The sequence below is a fragment of the Actinia tenebrosa genome, unplaced genomic scaffold (assembly GCF_029948245.1).
Source record: "Actinia tenebrosa isolate PJP-AT-01 unplaced genomic scaffold, QUT_ActTen_1.0 PGA_scaffold6__47_contigs__length_16458017, whole genome shotgun sequence".
NCBI lineage: Eukaryota > Metazoa > Cnidaria > Anthozoa > Actiniaria > Actiniidae > Actinia > Actinia tenebrosa.
Genome location: NW_028292583.1, coordinates 879102 through 896013, shown reverse-complemented (window position 1 = coordinate 896013; position 16912 = coordinate 879102). Strand labels below are relative to the sequence as shown.

The following is a 16912-nucleotide window of genomic DNA, read 5'->3' as shown; positions in this document are numbered from 1 at the left end:
TGAAGAAAAAATATACACCTTCAGTTGGATTTCCAGTTGTATAAATACGGCGAATAATACAGATTTCAATAAAAGCCGGATTCTTTAACATAAATAAGTTTTACCGCAAACTATTGAGCAGTAATCACCATTTAAATATCCAATTATAAACGCTGCTTAGTTTAAATAAACATTTCTTGTTTTATGAAAAAGTTAACTTTTGGTTTCAGTCTGGAAAACACTGAGTATCAGGTTATGCTATCGTCTTAATGACCCCGATGTCTGAACACGAAGTGGCGCTTTGCGTTTGTTAGTTGTGAGATGTAAGGTTGATTTATGAAACAAAATCACGCGAGATAAGAAGAGATAAGAAGCGTAGAAAATAAAATTGAATAATTAAAGGTATACTTGATGATAAGTCATCCGGCCTTCACTCATATTGAAACATGTTTGATTCGATTTAAATGCTTGCCAAAAACACTGATCGACATGACAAATTACGTTTACATCGGCATCCTTTGGTTGAGGAGTGAACCAGCTTTACATTAACGAGCATTAAATTTGAGACACGGTGTTATTGTCTGAGTAGCGACCGATATTTTTTCCTGATAAAATCTTTATTCTGTGCATGTAGAAGGACGATTAATACTTAAGTAAACAATAAAAGAAACCTTTGGAATATAAAACAACCAGGGGAAAAAATAATTTAAAAAAAAAAAAAGAATAAAAAAGAAAAAATCAATGAATATTCTTCGTGATATTGCTGTGATGTTTGTCTAAAAAGGTATGATTTTGGTCAACAGAGAGTTTTTGAAGGGTACAAGATATGCCAAAAAGACAGTTGACCAAACCTAAAGTGGGTTAAGATCCACCGACAAAGCTGTCATTCTTTCTCGATGAATATCTTGGCACTAATTATGTATTTTTCTGCTTAAGTCCGATTCAAAATTTGAATTTGTTTTGTCACGGATTACATCAAAAAAGGAGTTTCTAAACAACCTTTATGAAGGCAAAACTGAAGTCTTCAAAATCATAAGATTTTACATCGAGCCCCCAAATTTTTCCCCTTTTCATATCACGTGTCATTTCCTTGTGAATCTTGTCTTTGTTTACCATGAACACCCGAGAGGATTTATACATATATGGATGAAACTGAAGCATGCAAATAAATAAACTTGTTCCAAATATCTTGATAAGAAATAGACCAGAAAATTTGACTAAAGCAAAGTTGAAATTTGTGTCAAAAATATGCTATCACATGTCAGTCAAAAAGACTAAAAACTGAAATACCTTTTTTGACGTATCAGCTTTTCGAGCTTTTTCTAGCGAATACTCCTTAAACTTCTTTGCTTTTATGCAGTTCCAACAGACTATTATCGATGTGGCATGCTGCTATCAAGCTATTTAGCAATAAGTGATTCTTTTACACTCTTCATTTTTCTCACAACATAGAAGAAATATGTAAGCCATCAGACGAGCCAGCTCGGAACGAGTTACATAATTGAATTAAAAAACATCATTGGTCATCCAAACAATAGCACTAAACCTAACCTTACAAAAGCGGTACTGTACTTAGGGAGCAATGAAAATCCAGCTTAACTGGATTACTCGAGCATCAGACACCGCGAAAGCTGATTTTCTGTGTTGTAGTCAGAACAGATACTCGCGTCTTAGTTTTTGGACCAATCAGAGTTTACGAAGGATCGCTAATATCTTCGACTATTTTTTTAGGAGACGTAATGATAAAAATAAGACGTAAAGAGAAAAATAGGCTAAGATAAAACTTGTTAGTCAGATCAGTTCATCGTAAGAAGATCAAACAAATCCAAAATGGCTAAAAATACTTAGATTTTTTATCGAACATCACGAGTCAACCGCTGTGAAAATATCATGAATTTTATTAAATGTTTAGGTACGTAGATACCTATAATATTTATATAGTTTTTCCTTTTATCGTGATTCAAAATGTGTTCTAAAATAACCAAAACAAAGCATGTTTTGAGAAATATTATCATAGTTAATTCTCATTCATTAAATGGAGGGCGGCCGTCCGGGTGAGCGAAAGGAAATATTTGTTCTCCATATAACGAGATATTTAAGTGGCTATTTATAGTTCCCTCCGCTAAGACTTAATGGTTCGGGTTGATTGCTCAGTCTCGTGTTCATTAAGAAAACGCTCGATTGACTCCTTTTTAGAGTGATTTTATAATGTAGGGTTATTTTTCTTCAATAACTTAGCAAATTAAAGCCGTTTCAAAATTAGTTTTATCTTTTTGTATTGCATGATATTTCATAATAGTCTGTTTCCTTACTTTGACTATGTTAATGTTATTTTTGAAGACACGTTTTTTCACTCGCCTTAATATAATCGCCTGACCCTGTTTGAACAGTTCTGTTCCATGCTTAGTTTTGTTACGGACGGAATTGCTGACCTTTGGAGCAGCTTCATGAATATCCTGTTAAGATCATTTTGATACGAGTTTTTGCTTTTATGTTGACTGAATTGTTAGTATTTTTTAATTGGGTCAAGATTAAGTGGCTGATTTGTTCAAGACAAACCGTTCTGACCCTCAGCACTTACATTTAAACTAATAGCCTCATTTATTCTACAGTCTTTTCTAGATGCTTGACTATATGTAGTAACTGGCAACTGTAGTGAGATATTGAGCTCTCTTATAATTATTATACTAGCATATGTGTGTATTCGTGTATATATATATATATATATATATATATACCAAGTGCATGCAAACGCTATACCCAACGAAATGTATCCCCCTTTGAGATGTTTTGTGCTACGGTTCTAGAATGCTTGACTGATGTATCGAAGCGAATAGTCTCTTTCATAGTTCCCTGTGGCATCTTGAAAGATAGCCGTGCCTTTGCATCGATCCGAGAGAGACAAACGGTGTACTAGCAATGATAGAGACATGTTCAAGGTGTTATCAATACAAGCTCACCCGCGTTCGTCTCGCTTTAATGCAAAGGCACGGCAACCTTTCAAGATGGCGTAGGGAACTGTGAAAGGGACTATTGGTACGTCACACAGCCCTACCGACATCATGCCGCCTACTAACGTCAGTAAGACGTCAAAGCAAGCAGTTTCAATCAACCAGACTTCAACTTTTTAAACTTGAATTTCAAAGTTACCCTTTCGTGTGTACCCGCATGCATGCCACTAAGAGAGCCACGTGTCTTGAATGCTTTTGGCGCTGTTGGCTACGACTATTATTTGAATTTGATATCTGATTTTGTTTAGGACGGCCGCGACAAATAGAATGCTTGAATGCTGCACCAATCGGCTTATTGATAAGTCTAGCAAATGTTCGGTAAAACTGTCACACCCATGCCGGCATTCTCTTTTTCAGTTTTCTAGAAGCCTAACGTTAATTAGAGAAATTGGGCAAAATATCAATTTAAGGCCTAATGAAAGGGGTTGCTTAATGATATTATATTAGTGAGCTTTGCGCATCTTCCTGTGCGGGCCGATTCACTGGCTCCTTCTCGTTATCATATTGTGATTAATTGCCAATATCTTCAATGTTTGTTTGTTTGGTTTTCTTTAAAGCTGGGTTGATTATTTGAACAAATTTAAAGTAAAGTTCAATTTGTGCAAGGAAATAAAGTATAAATAAGTTTGTGACAGTTTGTCAGTTGGAATTAGTAAACAATATTAACCTAATCACGACACGAAAAATAAGAAAACATTAAAGAAGATGTACCATGAAATAGAGTTCCAGAAATAAAATCACATGTCTTACGAGAAGCCACTTCATCACCAGTGATATAAACCTGAAGCCTACGCTCTACAAGAGAGACCTTGTGTTCTAGTAACACGAAAAATAAGGAGACATTTAAGGAGATGTACCATAAAATAGAGCTCCAGAAAAAAATCCCATGTCTTACGAGAAGCCACTTTATTACCAGTGATATAAACCTGAAGCCTACCCTCTACAAAAGAGACCTTGTGTTCTAGTAACACGAAAAATAAAGAGACATTTAAGGAGATGTGCCATAAAATATAGTTCCAGAAATAAATCCCATGTCTTACGAGAAGCCACTTCATCACCAGTGATATAAACCTGAAGCCTTTGCTCTACAAAAGAGACCTTGTGTTTTAGTAACACGAAAAATAAAATTTGTTAGGCTAGGAAATATCAATAATATATCACATATAAAAAAAAAGATTAATTTTTTTTATTTATTTAGAGAGTAGCACTTTATTGGCTAACAAACCTGCACCATGACCCTTATTTTAAAAATGCAAAAAAAAAAAAAAATTTTTTTGTGGCTGAGACAAGATAGAATACATTTAAAATCAAAATATGATATTAAATTTTATATTTATTCATTTAATTTAAAATAGGTTATCGTAGTTAATTTAGGAATTTTTCTTTTTTATCTCTCACAAAGCAAGGTTATGAATGTAAGCTAGCTATAACTCAAATATATCTTGAAATTTCTTGTTGTAACCCGCGGTGTATAGAACGGCTGTAACGCATGTTTTCATTCTTTTTCCTTGCAAATCTGATTTTATTCATATTCAACAATAATTATTATTTCAAAGAATGAAGAGAGATGTTTTGAAATATTATTATCTTATCTTATCCCGCGAAAATTACGTCACTAGCCACAGAAGGTCAATATCACTACAAACTCTTCACTTACTTCTAGATCATCATCCTAAAGGGATTTTCTCTCGGCGATAATCTCTATCAAAGATTTCTCAGAGATAGTAATATAAACTGAAGAGATCTATACTAGTCTTTCTGAATTTTTACTATAATTCCCGATGAAAGCTATGTGCAATATTTTTTAATCAGGGAAAATGAATCGCAATATCAGACTCTTAGTGAGAAATATTTTCCCAGTATTTTGCCTAAGCTACCAGTCCTTATGACTTACATACAACCGTTGCGTTAATAGTTTCAGCTCTCTCGGATGTCAGTCGAGAACTACTAAAAAATATCGACAAAATTTCCATTTTGATATTAGAACTGAAAGTTGCTTTTTCAGATTATTTCTTTAATGTTCGATCAATGACACAATCCAAATACTGCCGTAGTGCGATAATGTTATACTTACTAGCTCAAACCTTTTTCGAATGAATGGAATGTAGTTCTGGCAACGTCGCCGTATAGTGACATTACTGATGGAGGGTTACGAGATATGAGCTTAACAATGTAAAAGAGGTACAACATTGCTCAGGTTTTTTTTTTTTTTTTGTTTTGTTTTTTAAATAAGTTATCCATGGTTATTAGTATAGGCACCTGCTGTTGTAATAGATATCATCTTGATATGTTAAGGTGACTGCCTACTTTTGGAAAACAATTTAAACTTTTTTTAAAACTTCGATTTTCCAAATTGAAATTTAATGCTGATTCTAAATCTGGAAAGAAAAAGTGGGTATCCAAAGCTTGTTTTCGAGATAATTATTATTTAATGGATGCCTACGCGCGAGCTTTTGGAGCAAAACTTGCGCCACCGGAAGTGATTAGAAAAAAGAAAAAAAAAAGATTCATAAGATAATAGTTATTTGCAGACTAAATGATTGCACGAATGACGGCTAGTCAATCATTCTACAATAATACATGGATATTTTCGACAAAAAGACAAAGAGACACATTGATTTGTCATATTTTGTAGTTTCGGTGCTCTTAAAAAATCTCATGAAGTCCCTACAAAAATCCCTACAAAAATCTATTTTTTCACCCGTTAGAAATATAAACTTTTTCTTAAATAATGAAATAACCTAGATTTTTAGGAGTTTTTTTTGAATGAGCTATTAGAAAATAGAGAGTACCGTGCAAAATTTGAGGGTTTTGCCCTGTTGAAGCTCAAAACGCGTATGGTTCTTCAATAAAATCTTGTAGATTTTTCAGCGGTTTTTGAGTGCGCGCACATCGTGGGCCCAAATCGAACGTTCAAACGTAGGCAGTCACCTTGAGGGGAAAAACAAATACAAGAAAGGAAAAAATGATTTATAGAAATGCCATTTAGTTGGCAAAATTGCCAATGCTCGATCAGTTAAATTTTTATAGAAACGCTTTGTTTTCGATTTTTAGTAACTAACTGAAATAATTAAATTCACCGACAACCATCAAAATAATGTTTGTTTTTTTTTTTTGGTAGTGTCTACAACGAAAATGTTAATCAAACGAGTGATTATAAAATTGCACGACCGCGTGACAAATAACATTCAAATGAATTCATAAAAGTTGAGAAATGGGATCTGTGGAAGCCTGATATACCTTAAATAAAAATAAAGTTCCATTGACGATGATTGATACAGTTTGATCCATGTGAACTATATCTATACAGATGAATTTAGCACTGATACGACTCGGAAGATTCGATCGAGACAAGCAAATCAATGAGCAATCTTTTAACGTCAAAATGTGAATCAATTGAAATGGAAACTGTAGTACTTTTTTTTAGGAGGTATATCATCGGTTACAGACAGACAGACAAGCATTATTTATACACGGTAAAAACATCAGTTACATCCTAAATTCAAATAAGTTAAAATTAAAACTGGTTTACATGTTTGCCGTGTGGGAGTCTGATAACGAATAAAATTTGTCAAGTCCTTTTTTAAAATGATTGAGAGACTTTGACTTTCTCAAGTCAACTGACAATCCATTCCATAACACAGAGCCACTGTTATATTACAGAAGGGGTTTTAAATGTACTTGTGGCGATGAGATCGGATTTGATTGATGGGATGAGGTACTTGATTTTAATACAATTAACTTTTAAGAGCATTTTTTTTTTTTCGATTTAAATTGTCAGTGACTCAGTTATTTATTCATCTAAGTCAACATTCTTGTAAGGACTTTTTGACAGAATAGTAATCACTCGTTCAGTCATCAATCACGCCCGTAACATAAACTGATATACTCCCCCGGCTTTTATTTTATTTAGTCAGATTTACTATAAGTACAATTTATTATCTTTAGTGGTGTGATTGATCATTTATTGATCCCCCCTCCCCCCTCCCCTAGGTAGAGCAAGTTTACTTGTCATGGCCTTTAGTAATATTTCTTTCTTTAACAAATAATTATTGAGATGATAGATTATTGGGGTTAATTAGGCAAAATATTTGGCCTATTTTGCATGTGTATTGCAAAAATAATAATAATTATAGCCATAACTGTTGTGCATCTTTTTCTCGCGATACTTCTGCAACTACGAATACTTAAGCAGGTGCTACTTAAGGTGTTACTTAAGCATTTGGGGAAGACATGAGTCAACTGATTCTATAGTCTGTACTGAAGCTGAAGCAGTACTCCAGTATTTTGAAGAGTATCTATAAATTTCTCACGGAAGAATGAAGAAAATAGATAACGCTAAAAGGGGCGGGTCATACGCTCCACTTATAAGTACGAATGATTTTTTACATTTCTAAAAGATCAATTTCAGCTGTTTCAAAGGAAACATGTTATATCTCATGGGCAGTGCATAATAGAATGATCCTAGATCCTAGGCCTCCTCTGGAGTGAAAGAAAACACGTAAATCCGCAGTGAAAGGATAGAAAGAAAGAAAAGAAAAAAGAGAGATCGAAAAAAAAAAAACGGAGAAAGAAAGCGGAAAGATAAGATATGAAAAGAAACATAATTAGGTTTTTATCAAAAACATCTTGCACTCGCAAATCTAAATAACGTGTGTGCGTATCAGTAATGATATATATATATATATATATTTAAATAAATATTAATATTAATATTAATCTAAATCGTATTCTAAAATTATTATGCATATAAGTGCCAAACATACTTCACTGGTTTTACCATTAAAATAATCATTTTGTCTAGATGAGAATACTTACGCGATTCATCTGTTGTGGTTTCGTTCTATCTACTACCAAGATAGCATCTAGTACGTGATTCATCTCATTTTATAGCAATGCCTAAGGGCTGAGTCCTCATAGGAACAGGATATCAGTTTTCCTTATGGCAAAACTAATATTATAGATCTCAAATGAGTTGCTATCGCACTTAAAGTGCTCGAGTACAATCTATCAATTTGAATCGTTTTTTTCTTTGTTCTGAATATTTCGAACTTTTATATTTCGAGACTTGAATAACACATTGCCGTATTACTACGTCCACCTGACTCACTTGCAGCACAACAAGTTGAACGATTTTGTTGCTCGTATTCCGGCACCTGATATCCATATAGCTATACCTAGTATGACATAACGCCCGTACATAAATGAAAAGTATTCAATAATATGACGGGACCTGCTACATGCATTACGATATTGCTGTAACATTAATACACCTATTTCAAAATACGTTGTCGGTCGAAGGTTTTTTAATTAGCAGTTCCTGCGCAACGAGTCAATATCTTAATATTCCAGCAATTTTGAGCGATAACCTACGCTAGCGGATTGTCTGGCTAAGTGTATTTTCAAGTCATCGTTCAGTGAAGGAAATTGTTCAATACCTTTGCATATTACCGCTCGGTTAAGAGGTTTAAAGTAACTATATATACCACGCGACTGCGATGAAATTGACCGTCTTTATATCGAACGGAAAAACGTAGGTACGAATGTAATTTTAATCTTTGATGAGAAAACATCCCCCAGAATTCCCCTCGGTATCAGATTTCATATCTCAGATCTGGGGTTTTTGTTGAAATAGGTATATCGACCAATAATTATTAATTTATCAAGAGGAAACAAATTAAGTTTTATGAAAGCATGTATTCAATCTAAAGATATAATGATATTTGTTTTTCATTAAAAGGAAAAATGAGACCAAATACTCCGGTTTTTAATCTCTGTTGTTCTCATATACACAAATTCGTATGGAATTATTTTGAATATTCATGCATTCCAGCTAAGTGCTTGCTTGTAACTGTAAGCATTGATATCATTGGTGCATTCATTGCTCGTATCTGGTGCATTCTTTACTCTCAGGTTGGTCAGTTGGAAATATTCTGACGATGACTGAAATAAGACTAACCCTGAGAAAATGATAATCCGTAATCCAAAAACAGCGGTGTTCGGACTAATTCGAAAACGGTCTATTCGAGATTCAAACAGACCAGCCTCATAAGCTGGCAAAATACTGGCAAAAAAAAGCAGGCTTACTTAATATCATTTTATCTTACGATATTTCGCTATCTAATATTATGATATTTTCAATACTCTTACCTGAACTTCCACTGCTGCACTGAACTACTGACCACTTCTTTTTGATTCTTATTATCTAACTGGAATATATAGCTGTTCTCACGCCCTAAGTGTTTCCGTTTGCTCTTCTGACGTAATATCACAAGTGGTATTTTGGTGTGTGGGCATCGAGGCAAGTTCTTAACGAGAGAAGTCTTCAACTGTAATTCTACTTCAGTGTCTGCCCTTTACATACTAGATATTATCTTTAAGAATCCTACGGCAATACAAAGCTATAATGACATTTTCTGTCTATCAGTCACACATGCATGTTTGAAAATTCAAAACCATTAAGAAAGTGCTTAAAAACCTTTCGCTAAAATATATGGGCTTAGTACAATTCAAGGTGCTCAAGTATTGGATTTAAGGAGTATTCAGAGAAAGCATGAATAACTCCCTCATTCAAGTCTGTTCTTTCTTTCTTTTTTTCATTCCTTTATCAATTCATCCGTCCATTCTTTTCTTTTCCTTTTCCTTTGTTTGTTTGTCTTTCATTTTTCTTAGTCACGCATTGTTCCTTTTCTTCTCGCGGAGAATCAATACTCATATTTAATACTATTAAATCTCACCTATACTGCCAAGTGCTTCTTAGGTGTGAAGTATACATAAGAAAGTCGAATACAAAAAAGCAACTTCAAATTAGAGTTTGAGATGACAGTTCTAATCATTACATAACACCGAGTGCCATTCAATGTTCGTTGTAGCTCACATTCATCACATCTCCACTCCATTATTCGTAATTGTTTTCCTACTTTATCTTTTCGTTTTTCCTCTTCTACCGGAAGATTTTGACAAATACCATTAAGTCCAAATACCATTAAGTTAATATTTGTCGTGAAGTATGGTTGAAATAAACTGATCATCGCGTACAATTCGGGGTCACTTCCGGCGACTTTTACTCATTTGCATATTCTTGTCGGAGCGGCTATCACATTTCATGCGTATTTACATCGAGGGATTACAGAGAACAATGTTAAATTCGTACTTTCAACTCTCGTTGGCAATAAGGAAGAAGCATCAATAAAAAATGTAACATCGAAAAATAAAAGTAATACAACGATAATTTGCTTTGCTTTATTCTTACCTCTTAGCTACTGATCGATCTAACGATTTTCTTTGAGTGAATTCAGTCCCGAAATGGCGTCCTCTTGTATGGAAAGTAGGACATTGAATGAAGAAACGTAATGCTGTGTCTTAGTAGTGCCTTTCATAACAAATGTAACATCGGAAATTTGATGTACATTCACTGCCTTAAATAAATTCTGCATTTGTTCCTTTCTCCTTTTAATGTGATATACGATTTCTTGAAGTATTTGTTTAGTCATCTGGGAGGCTATTTCTACGATGAGAGTCCAGAATCGCTCGAGAATCGCGTTAAATTTACAATCGTTTTTCTCCTTCTTCGTCCGCCATATTGAAAAAATTGACTAGCCAGGTCCCTCGTTGCTTTGGAAACAATGCTCTTAGTCACCAGTTTCTATTCAAGATTCATCTTTTTTTTACCGAGAGAACAGAGATTTCGAGGTTTGGAGTCAAGGAATCAAACCGCGCAAAGCCTAGGTCCGAAATTGTTCGCGGGAAATCTTGAAATTTATTGTCAGCGCGGGTAATCATGGCATATTCAATAAGGGGACAAAGAATGATGAAAACGTTTGTAAAAGCTTACAGAGTAACGATTCCGGACTTGTAAAAAGACGAACAAAAGGTTAACAAGGTATGGCAGAAAAAGCCTGTTTCAATTTGAGTGATGGCGAGGATAGCGTGCCACCGTGGGCAGTCATAGCGCCACAATACATCAATGTAATAAGACCATGTGTTAACACAACAAGCCGTCATTATATTTTGGAGTACAACGGAGAAGCACCTTGGCAATGGAGAAAATTACAGCCGTCTTATCCAGCTATATACCTAAATGCCATAAATGAAAGCCTGAGACCCCTGGGATATACAATTTCTTCCAAGGCACACAGAGTGGGGACGCAATTAAAAACCACAACATATCGATTCAACAAAAGAGTTGGAAAAATGAATTCAAAGTCAAGAAAAATGACAATATCATCATCTTGGTTCCAAATGGTTATTCAAGAGGATGAGATCAAAACTGTACCTGAAAATGTTATCAAAGAAAAAGAGGAGGAAATGAAAAAATTACAAGAGGAGCTAGTGGAGGTGAATAGGCATTTGACACATCAAAGTGCAAAAGTGCTAGAACTGTTGAACAAGCAGAAATATTCTTATTGACACAATTTTAACAAAACAATCCCAACAGTAACTGAACATTTTATAAACAAATTATGTTGAAATTGAGTACAAACACTACATATTTATTACTCTGTCCTGCAGAGTTTATAACATCTACATGTTATGTTTTCTAAAACTTATTGTTAGCTTCTGTATCCATCTTCTTTCTTTTTTTGAACCATCCTTGTTGTACATTTGGCGTGATCGTGAAAGGAAAGGATGAAGTTGAATAGGATAAGTAATTTTTCGAACTGTCCCACGTCTTCTATAAGTCATATCCCATCCTAGGGGAAAGTATCTCCTTGGAAAGTCTTGAGCACTTAGTGCATATGTCTCTTTTGAACAGACTTTCCCCCTTCCACCAAAAATGTGCCTGAAAACAGCATGGTTGAAAATGATGGTGGTATCGGACTGAAGAGAGTCTGTCAAGCCACCATCAATTGCATTTCTTATCAACTCGACATGGGCTAGCACAGTTTTAGGTTCAGGGTTTGGTTTTTCAAATGTTCTGCAATTAAGAAACATTATCTTAGCATATTTATAGGTACTCTTTGTTCATCATGTATACAACCAGTAATTACATGACATTTGTAAAAAATCGTTAGGAATATAAGAATATAAGCCAATGAAGATGTTAGTCAGAACTTACTCAATGACAGACTTGTCTAATATGTGTGATTCTATTTCCCACGAATTGTACTCGGAACCCCACGAGTCCCATTTAATTAGAAATTCTCTCTCGCTATCCTGCATCAAAGAACATACGCGCATTATTAAACGGCTCATAGCTAGGAGGAAACGTGGAAAATCCCGATAGAGGAAACGACTTACAGCCTACTAAATTAGCTCATAAATTATATATATAAGGAAGTAAAAAAATTGTTTATTTTGTTATAGTCTAGAAATGATGGGCCTTCCCTTTGCTGGACAAAATAAATGTAGATGTAGAAAATGTAATCGCTGTAAAACTCACCTTTTTCTGCCTGACGGCCAATATTTCCTCCACCTTGTAAACCCCCTGCGTTTTAAGCTTTTTTCTAGCCTTTAACTGTTTTTCGCTCCATTCGTCCGCCGTTGAAAACGAATGGAGTCGTTTATAAAATCCTTCTTCACGTTTAGCCAACTTAGCCGCCATCATGAATTTTGAGACACGCTAGATATAACCGGAAGTTTTGGGATTTCAACCAATCATGTCGCGATTAAAACAATTACATTGTTTGGAGCTCGTACTCATTCTTCCACACGGTCATGACCTATTTTTGAGGGCAATTGTACGCGATGTAGAGCACTTACAGTGATGATGATAGCTTAGAAGCATCTGTGTGTGTACTCTACAGTGGATGCGGTTCCACAACTTATAAAACAGTAAAAAAAAAAGTTCATTCAATAGTTTTTGTCATTTTCTTTACTAGTTTTTATAAATGATTGTGACAACTGCGTTTCCGACCAGTCGCCAGCTTCCTCATGCATAACCAGCCTTTAAGACATTAAAGATATATATAGTTTAAAGGGGGACTAGCATGTAAATCGTCCGAATTCTAATTCAGCTGAAACTTTACTGGAAAAACCCTTAAAGGTATAATAATCACTGATTAAAGCTTTTTTCCTGATATTCGGACGGTAAGTGTTATGTTTTTATAGGAGTCTGTGACGTCATACACTCAACACTAAACATCGCTCCATGCATTTCTTTGTATTTTGTAATCAAAATATGTTCTAGTTTTATACTCATTATTTAAGAAAAAAAGATACCATAAAATGATTCTAACCACAAGTTATGTACGTTAAGTCCCAAAACGGACCTTGGGCTTAATAGAAAAAAGTAAAACATGAAGTTATTTACAAAGAAATGTATGGAGCAATGTTTAGTGCTGAGTGTATGACGTCACAGATACCTATAAAAATTCGTAAAAATATAATACTTCAATTCCCATTGGAATATAAAGAAAAAACTTTAACCAGTGATTATTTAACTCTTAAAGATTATTCTATTGGAGTTTCAGCCGAATTAAATTTCGGAAGATTTTTGTGCTAGTCCCCCTTTAATAAAAAAAGCCGAAAATTTTCAAACTTGAGAAGCTCTCACTTAACTATAGGTATAATAATTTGACGTCATACTGGGAATCAATCACTGTTCTTAACGACAGAATTCCCACGTATTTCAGAGAGATGTTCATTTATGGAACAGTAGGATGGATGTTTGATGGATGTTTGCCTCTCGCTAGCCAATCTATGATTACAATGAACATCAGTGCAAGCGCGGTAAGGCAGTAATTTTTCACATTGCCTTAAAAGGCTATTAAAGACGTTTTAAGCTCAAACTCTGACCGCCTTTTCAGGAAAACAGTGTACACCGGTTTAGATCCGCACCTGATATGCGTATGTTTGTATTATTGATTGCGAAACGACCCGACTACACCATATGGAAGGTAGTAGTACATGCCATAACATTACTCTTATCAAGCCATAATGACAACACAGCTAGAAACCTAAATTATCATTTCTAGGACAAGTGGTTGAGTATTACTAGAAAAGCACACTTAATCTTAAAATCAGTAGAAAGAGATGAGAATATATCTGGAAATCGATTGTATTGTTGACATCAAGAAGGAAGCGCCGGTCATGTCTTTGGAACTCTCTTTAAAAATAGAGTTCGGCAGTTTTGTACTTTAAATAAACACGTGGGCATTGATCATTCGATAAGTAATGTTAATGACACTGGAAAAAACAGTAAACAGCGACGATTTACCAGTAGCTTCTTTTCCAAAAGGTTATTTCTAGGTTTTAAAGCATGTATGTCTATTTGTTTAAACATTGAAGATAACATAAATATTTTTTCTTAAATCAAGTGAAGTTGGTTATAACTGGGGGTATCGTAACGACATTTTAAGAATAAAGGCGTAGGACGACTTTTACAGCCCACACTTTTGTTTAGTTAGTGAACAGCGTTGTTGAAAGAAGAAAGCTTATTGAACGTTTGAACAAAGCATAAATCGACACTACAGGATTGATCACGAGAATCTAAGCGATTGAAAATTGATATATATACTTGAGAGTAGTATTTCTTAAGGTTGATTTTAAAATGGCCGGTGATCAATAAAATGACGGTCTATTTTGCAGACAGTACAGTCATTACTTACATTTATAACTGGAAGATTCCTTCAAATGTCCCTTGGTCTTTGCCTATCTAGTTGATCGGCTGTGTATATATATACAGTCCGGTATCATTTTCCATCGATCCCCCAGGCAAGGGATATGTGGAATATTTGCACAACAGTAGTATTTGCCATAACAAAATATAATGCGAACTTAAAGTGTGTTTTTCTCGGCGCAAAACGCGATTATTAATACAGCTCAGAATACCCGCGAAATTTATTCGAATATAAAATATGAGTTTATTCTTTTTGACTTGTTTGAAAAACATATAATAGTTGTGTTCGAAAAGCCTAGGCGCCACGACCAAGCAAGATAGTTTACTGAATGATAGAAATTCATGTTATTTTAAATATTTGAGATATAACGCGAGCGCTGATCGGGCTGTTTACCGTGTGTAAGATATCGCGCAAAATAGTTCACCTGAAAAACTGAGTTCATACAAAAATAATTTAAAACGGCTGCTAGTGTCTATGTATTTTGATATAAATTTCTCTCATGCCCTACAGCTCCCAGCGTGTTTATATCACAGTACAGAGACATGCGCGCGCTTTTTATATTGGTCATATATATTTATATGCATATCCAGCCGAGCGGTGACAAGGCGTGCAAAGTATGACCAAAGTGAAGTTGGTGTCAGGTTCTCGAGTCAGATTTTTGAGTCAGGTTTTCGGATCTAGTGTCAGATTTTTTCCGGGGGGCGTCACATTATGTTGATCTACAAAGTGCTCTACATTCGTACAAACGCGTTGATTTACTATAAAACCCACACCAAGCTTTATTCACACGATATTCATGAGGTTCGTTGTCTTTGGGGATCGAAACACTCACCTCAAAGAAAATAAACAGCGGTTTCAGATTTTTTGAGCTGTTTTATGTACTATCAACGGGCTTCATGCCACAAATACTTCGAGTACCGCTCCCATATATCGAGTTACTGAACCCTTTTATTTCAAAATGTTAACGCACTTTTTCTTAGCGAAAAATACCCATGCTTTACGTCGAATAAATCGAGCCGTAATTTGATGTCCAAATGTATGAGTGCACCAAATGACCGATGCTAAGCATTTTTGGAGTTTGAAAGAAAGAAGCTTAATCATGGCGGTAAAGTAAAATTGTCTTTATTCTTCCCTTCCATATTTCTGCTTCTTGTTGGCACGTATGTTATATTTTAGTCAAAAGAAAAAGATAAGAAGAAGAAGAAGAAGAAGAAGAAGAAGAAGAAGAAGAAGAAGAAGAAGAAGAAGAAGAAGAAGAAGTAGAAGTAGAAGAAGAAGAAGAAGAAGAAAAAACCCGCAAAAGGTGGCATGGGAATGAGGGCCGGCGGCAAAACAGCTAAACGCGCTGTGATTGGTTGAAACAAAATTCACTGCTCAGCTGAATATATATATAGATACGAAGCGAAATATAAGGCGGGTTGTCGACCTATGGTTTATTTCATCAGCTTATTTCGGTTAGAGGATATACAGGAAGCCAAAATGCGACCAAAAGATACATTTTAATTTTCGTAAATATTTCAAATGAATAAGTTATAATTAATCCTAAAGATATAAATACAGTATTGTATATATTAATAATTTTAACCATGTATAAATCCACCGTATATTTTATTTAAGGTTGTTAAATAAAGCTTATTATTATATGAAAAAGCCATGAAAAAGAGTATTTTAGGACCAAATTTAGCTACGTATTATTTTCTCGAGAATTTACCAGATATCGATCACTGTAAGATAGTTGTAGCGTATATTGTAGGCGTGGCCCATACAATGAAAAGGAAAGAGGACAAGACATAGTCGTACGCCATGTCGATCGGTGCTCATAACAAAGAACACACCTCAAGCTAAAACATTTGAGAGGCGGCGATGACGTCAAACCCTACTATATAGATACACAGAATATGTATCATATATTCATTATTAACGTTACAGACAATTGCTAAATACGGACACCCTCAAATTAGTATCCTTGAGGATCGACTGTGTATGGTCAAAAGGACTTGTTTCTTGTTTTTACTGTACGACCTACTCGATTAGCTCAGTTCAATTACCTTCATTTTTCAGTTTTCCTATTTCTTTAGGATTATGTCTCTGGGGACTAGATAGTGCTATAAATAACTATTGTTGTCGTCGTTATCATTGGTATCATGGGTATCTTAATCGGTCATGGTCCCAAATATTGCCTTGCCTTCCATGTTCTCCCGCGATTCCTGTTTTAGACATCAATCATCTTGTTTGAAATCTAACCCTAACCCTATTACCATGATAACTAGATGTATATATCACTAGTTTTGTCTTTTTTTTTTTTTTTTTTCCCTTGAAGTACTCAGAAAACCATTGAGATATTTGAGGGTTTTGCTATCA

General features: G+C 34.8%; 2 protein-coding genes across 8 annotated transcripts in view; both read right to left on the bottom strand.

Annotated features, from left to right (window-relative positions):
- LOC116287070 (galanin receptor type 1-like) overlaps positions 1-16912 on the bottom strand; it is a 28946-nt gene that overhangs the window by 3914 nt on the left and 8120 nt on the right. The window contains exon 1 of one of the 7 annotated variants that reach the window (XM_089039026.1): positions 14540-15718. The exons of 3 other annotated variants lie outside the window; for them this stretch is intronic. The gene's annotated coding sequence lies outside the window, so the exon portion shown is untranslated. Of the gene's footprint in view, positions 1-1269; positions 1405-9140; positions 9210-10242; positions 10583-14539; positions 15719-16912 lie in introns of those variants that run through there. 3 more of the 7 variants (XM_089039027.1, XM_031693680.2, XM_089039028.1) reach the window with 3 other exon arrangements.
- On the bottom strand, positions 11423-12875 carry LOC148905779 (uncharacterized). Its single transcript, XM_089039031.1, has 3 exons — positions 12373-12875; positions 12049-12146; positions 11423-11907 (listed from the first exon to the last, which is right to left on the bottom strand). The coding sequence occupies exons 1-3, from the start codon at positions 12535-12537 to the stop codon at positions 11514-11516; spliced, it is 657 nt and encodes a 218-aa protein (XP_088895157.1). The 5' UTR covers positions 12538-12875; the 3' UTR covers positions 11423-11513.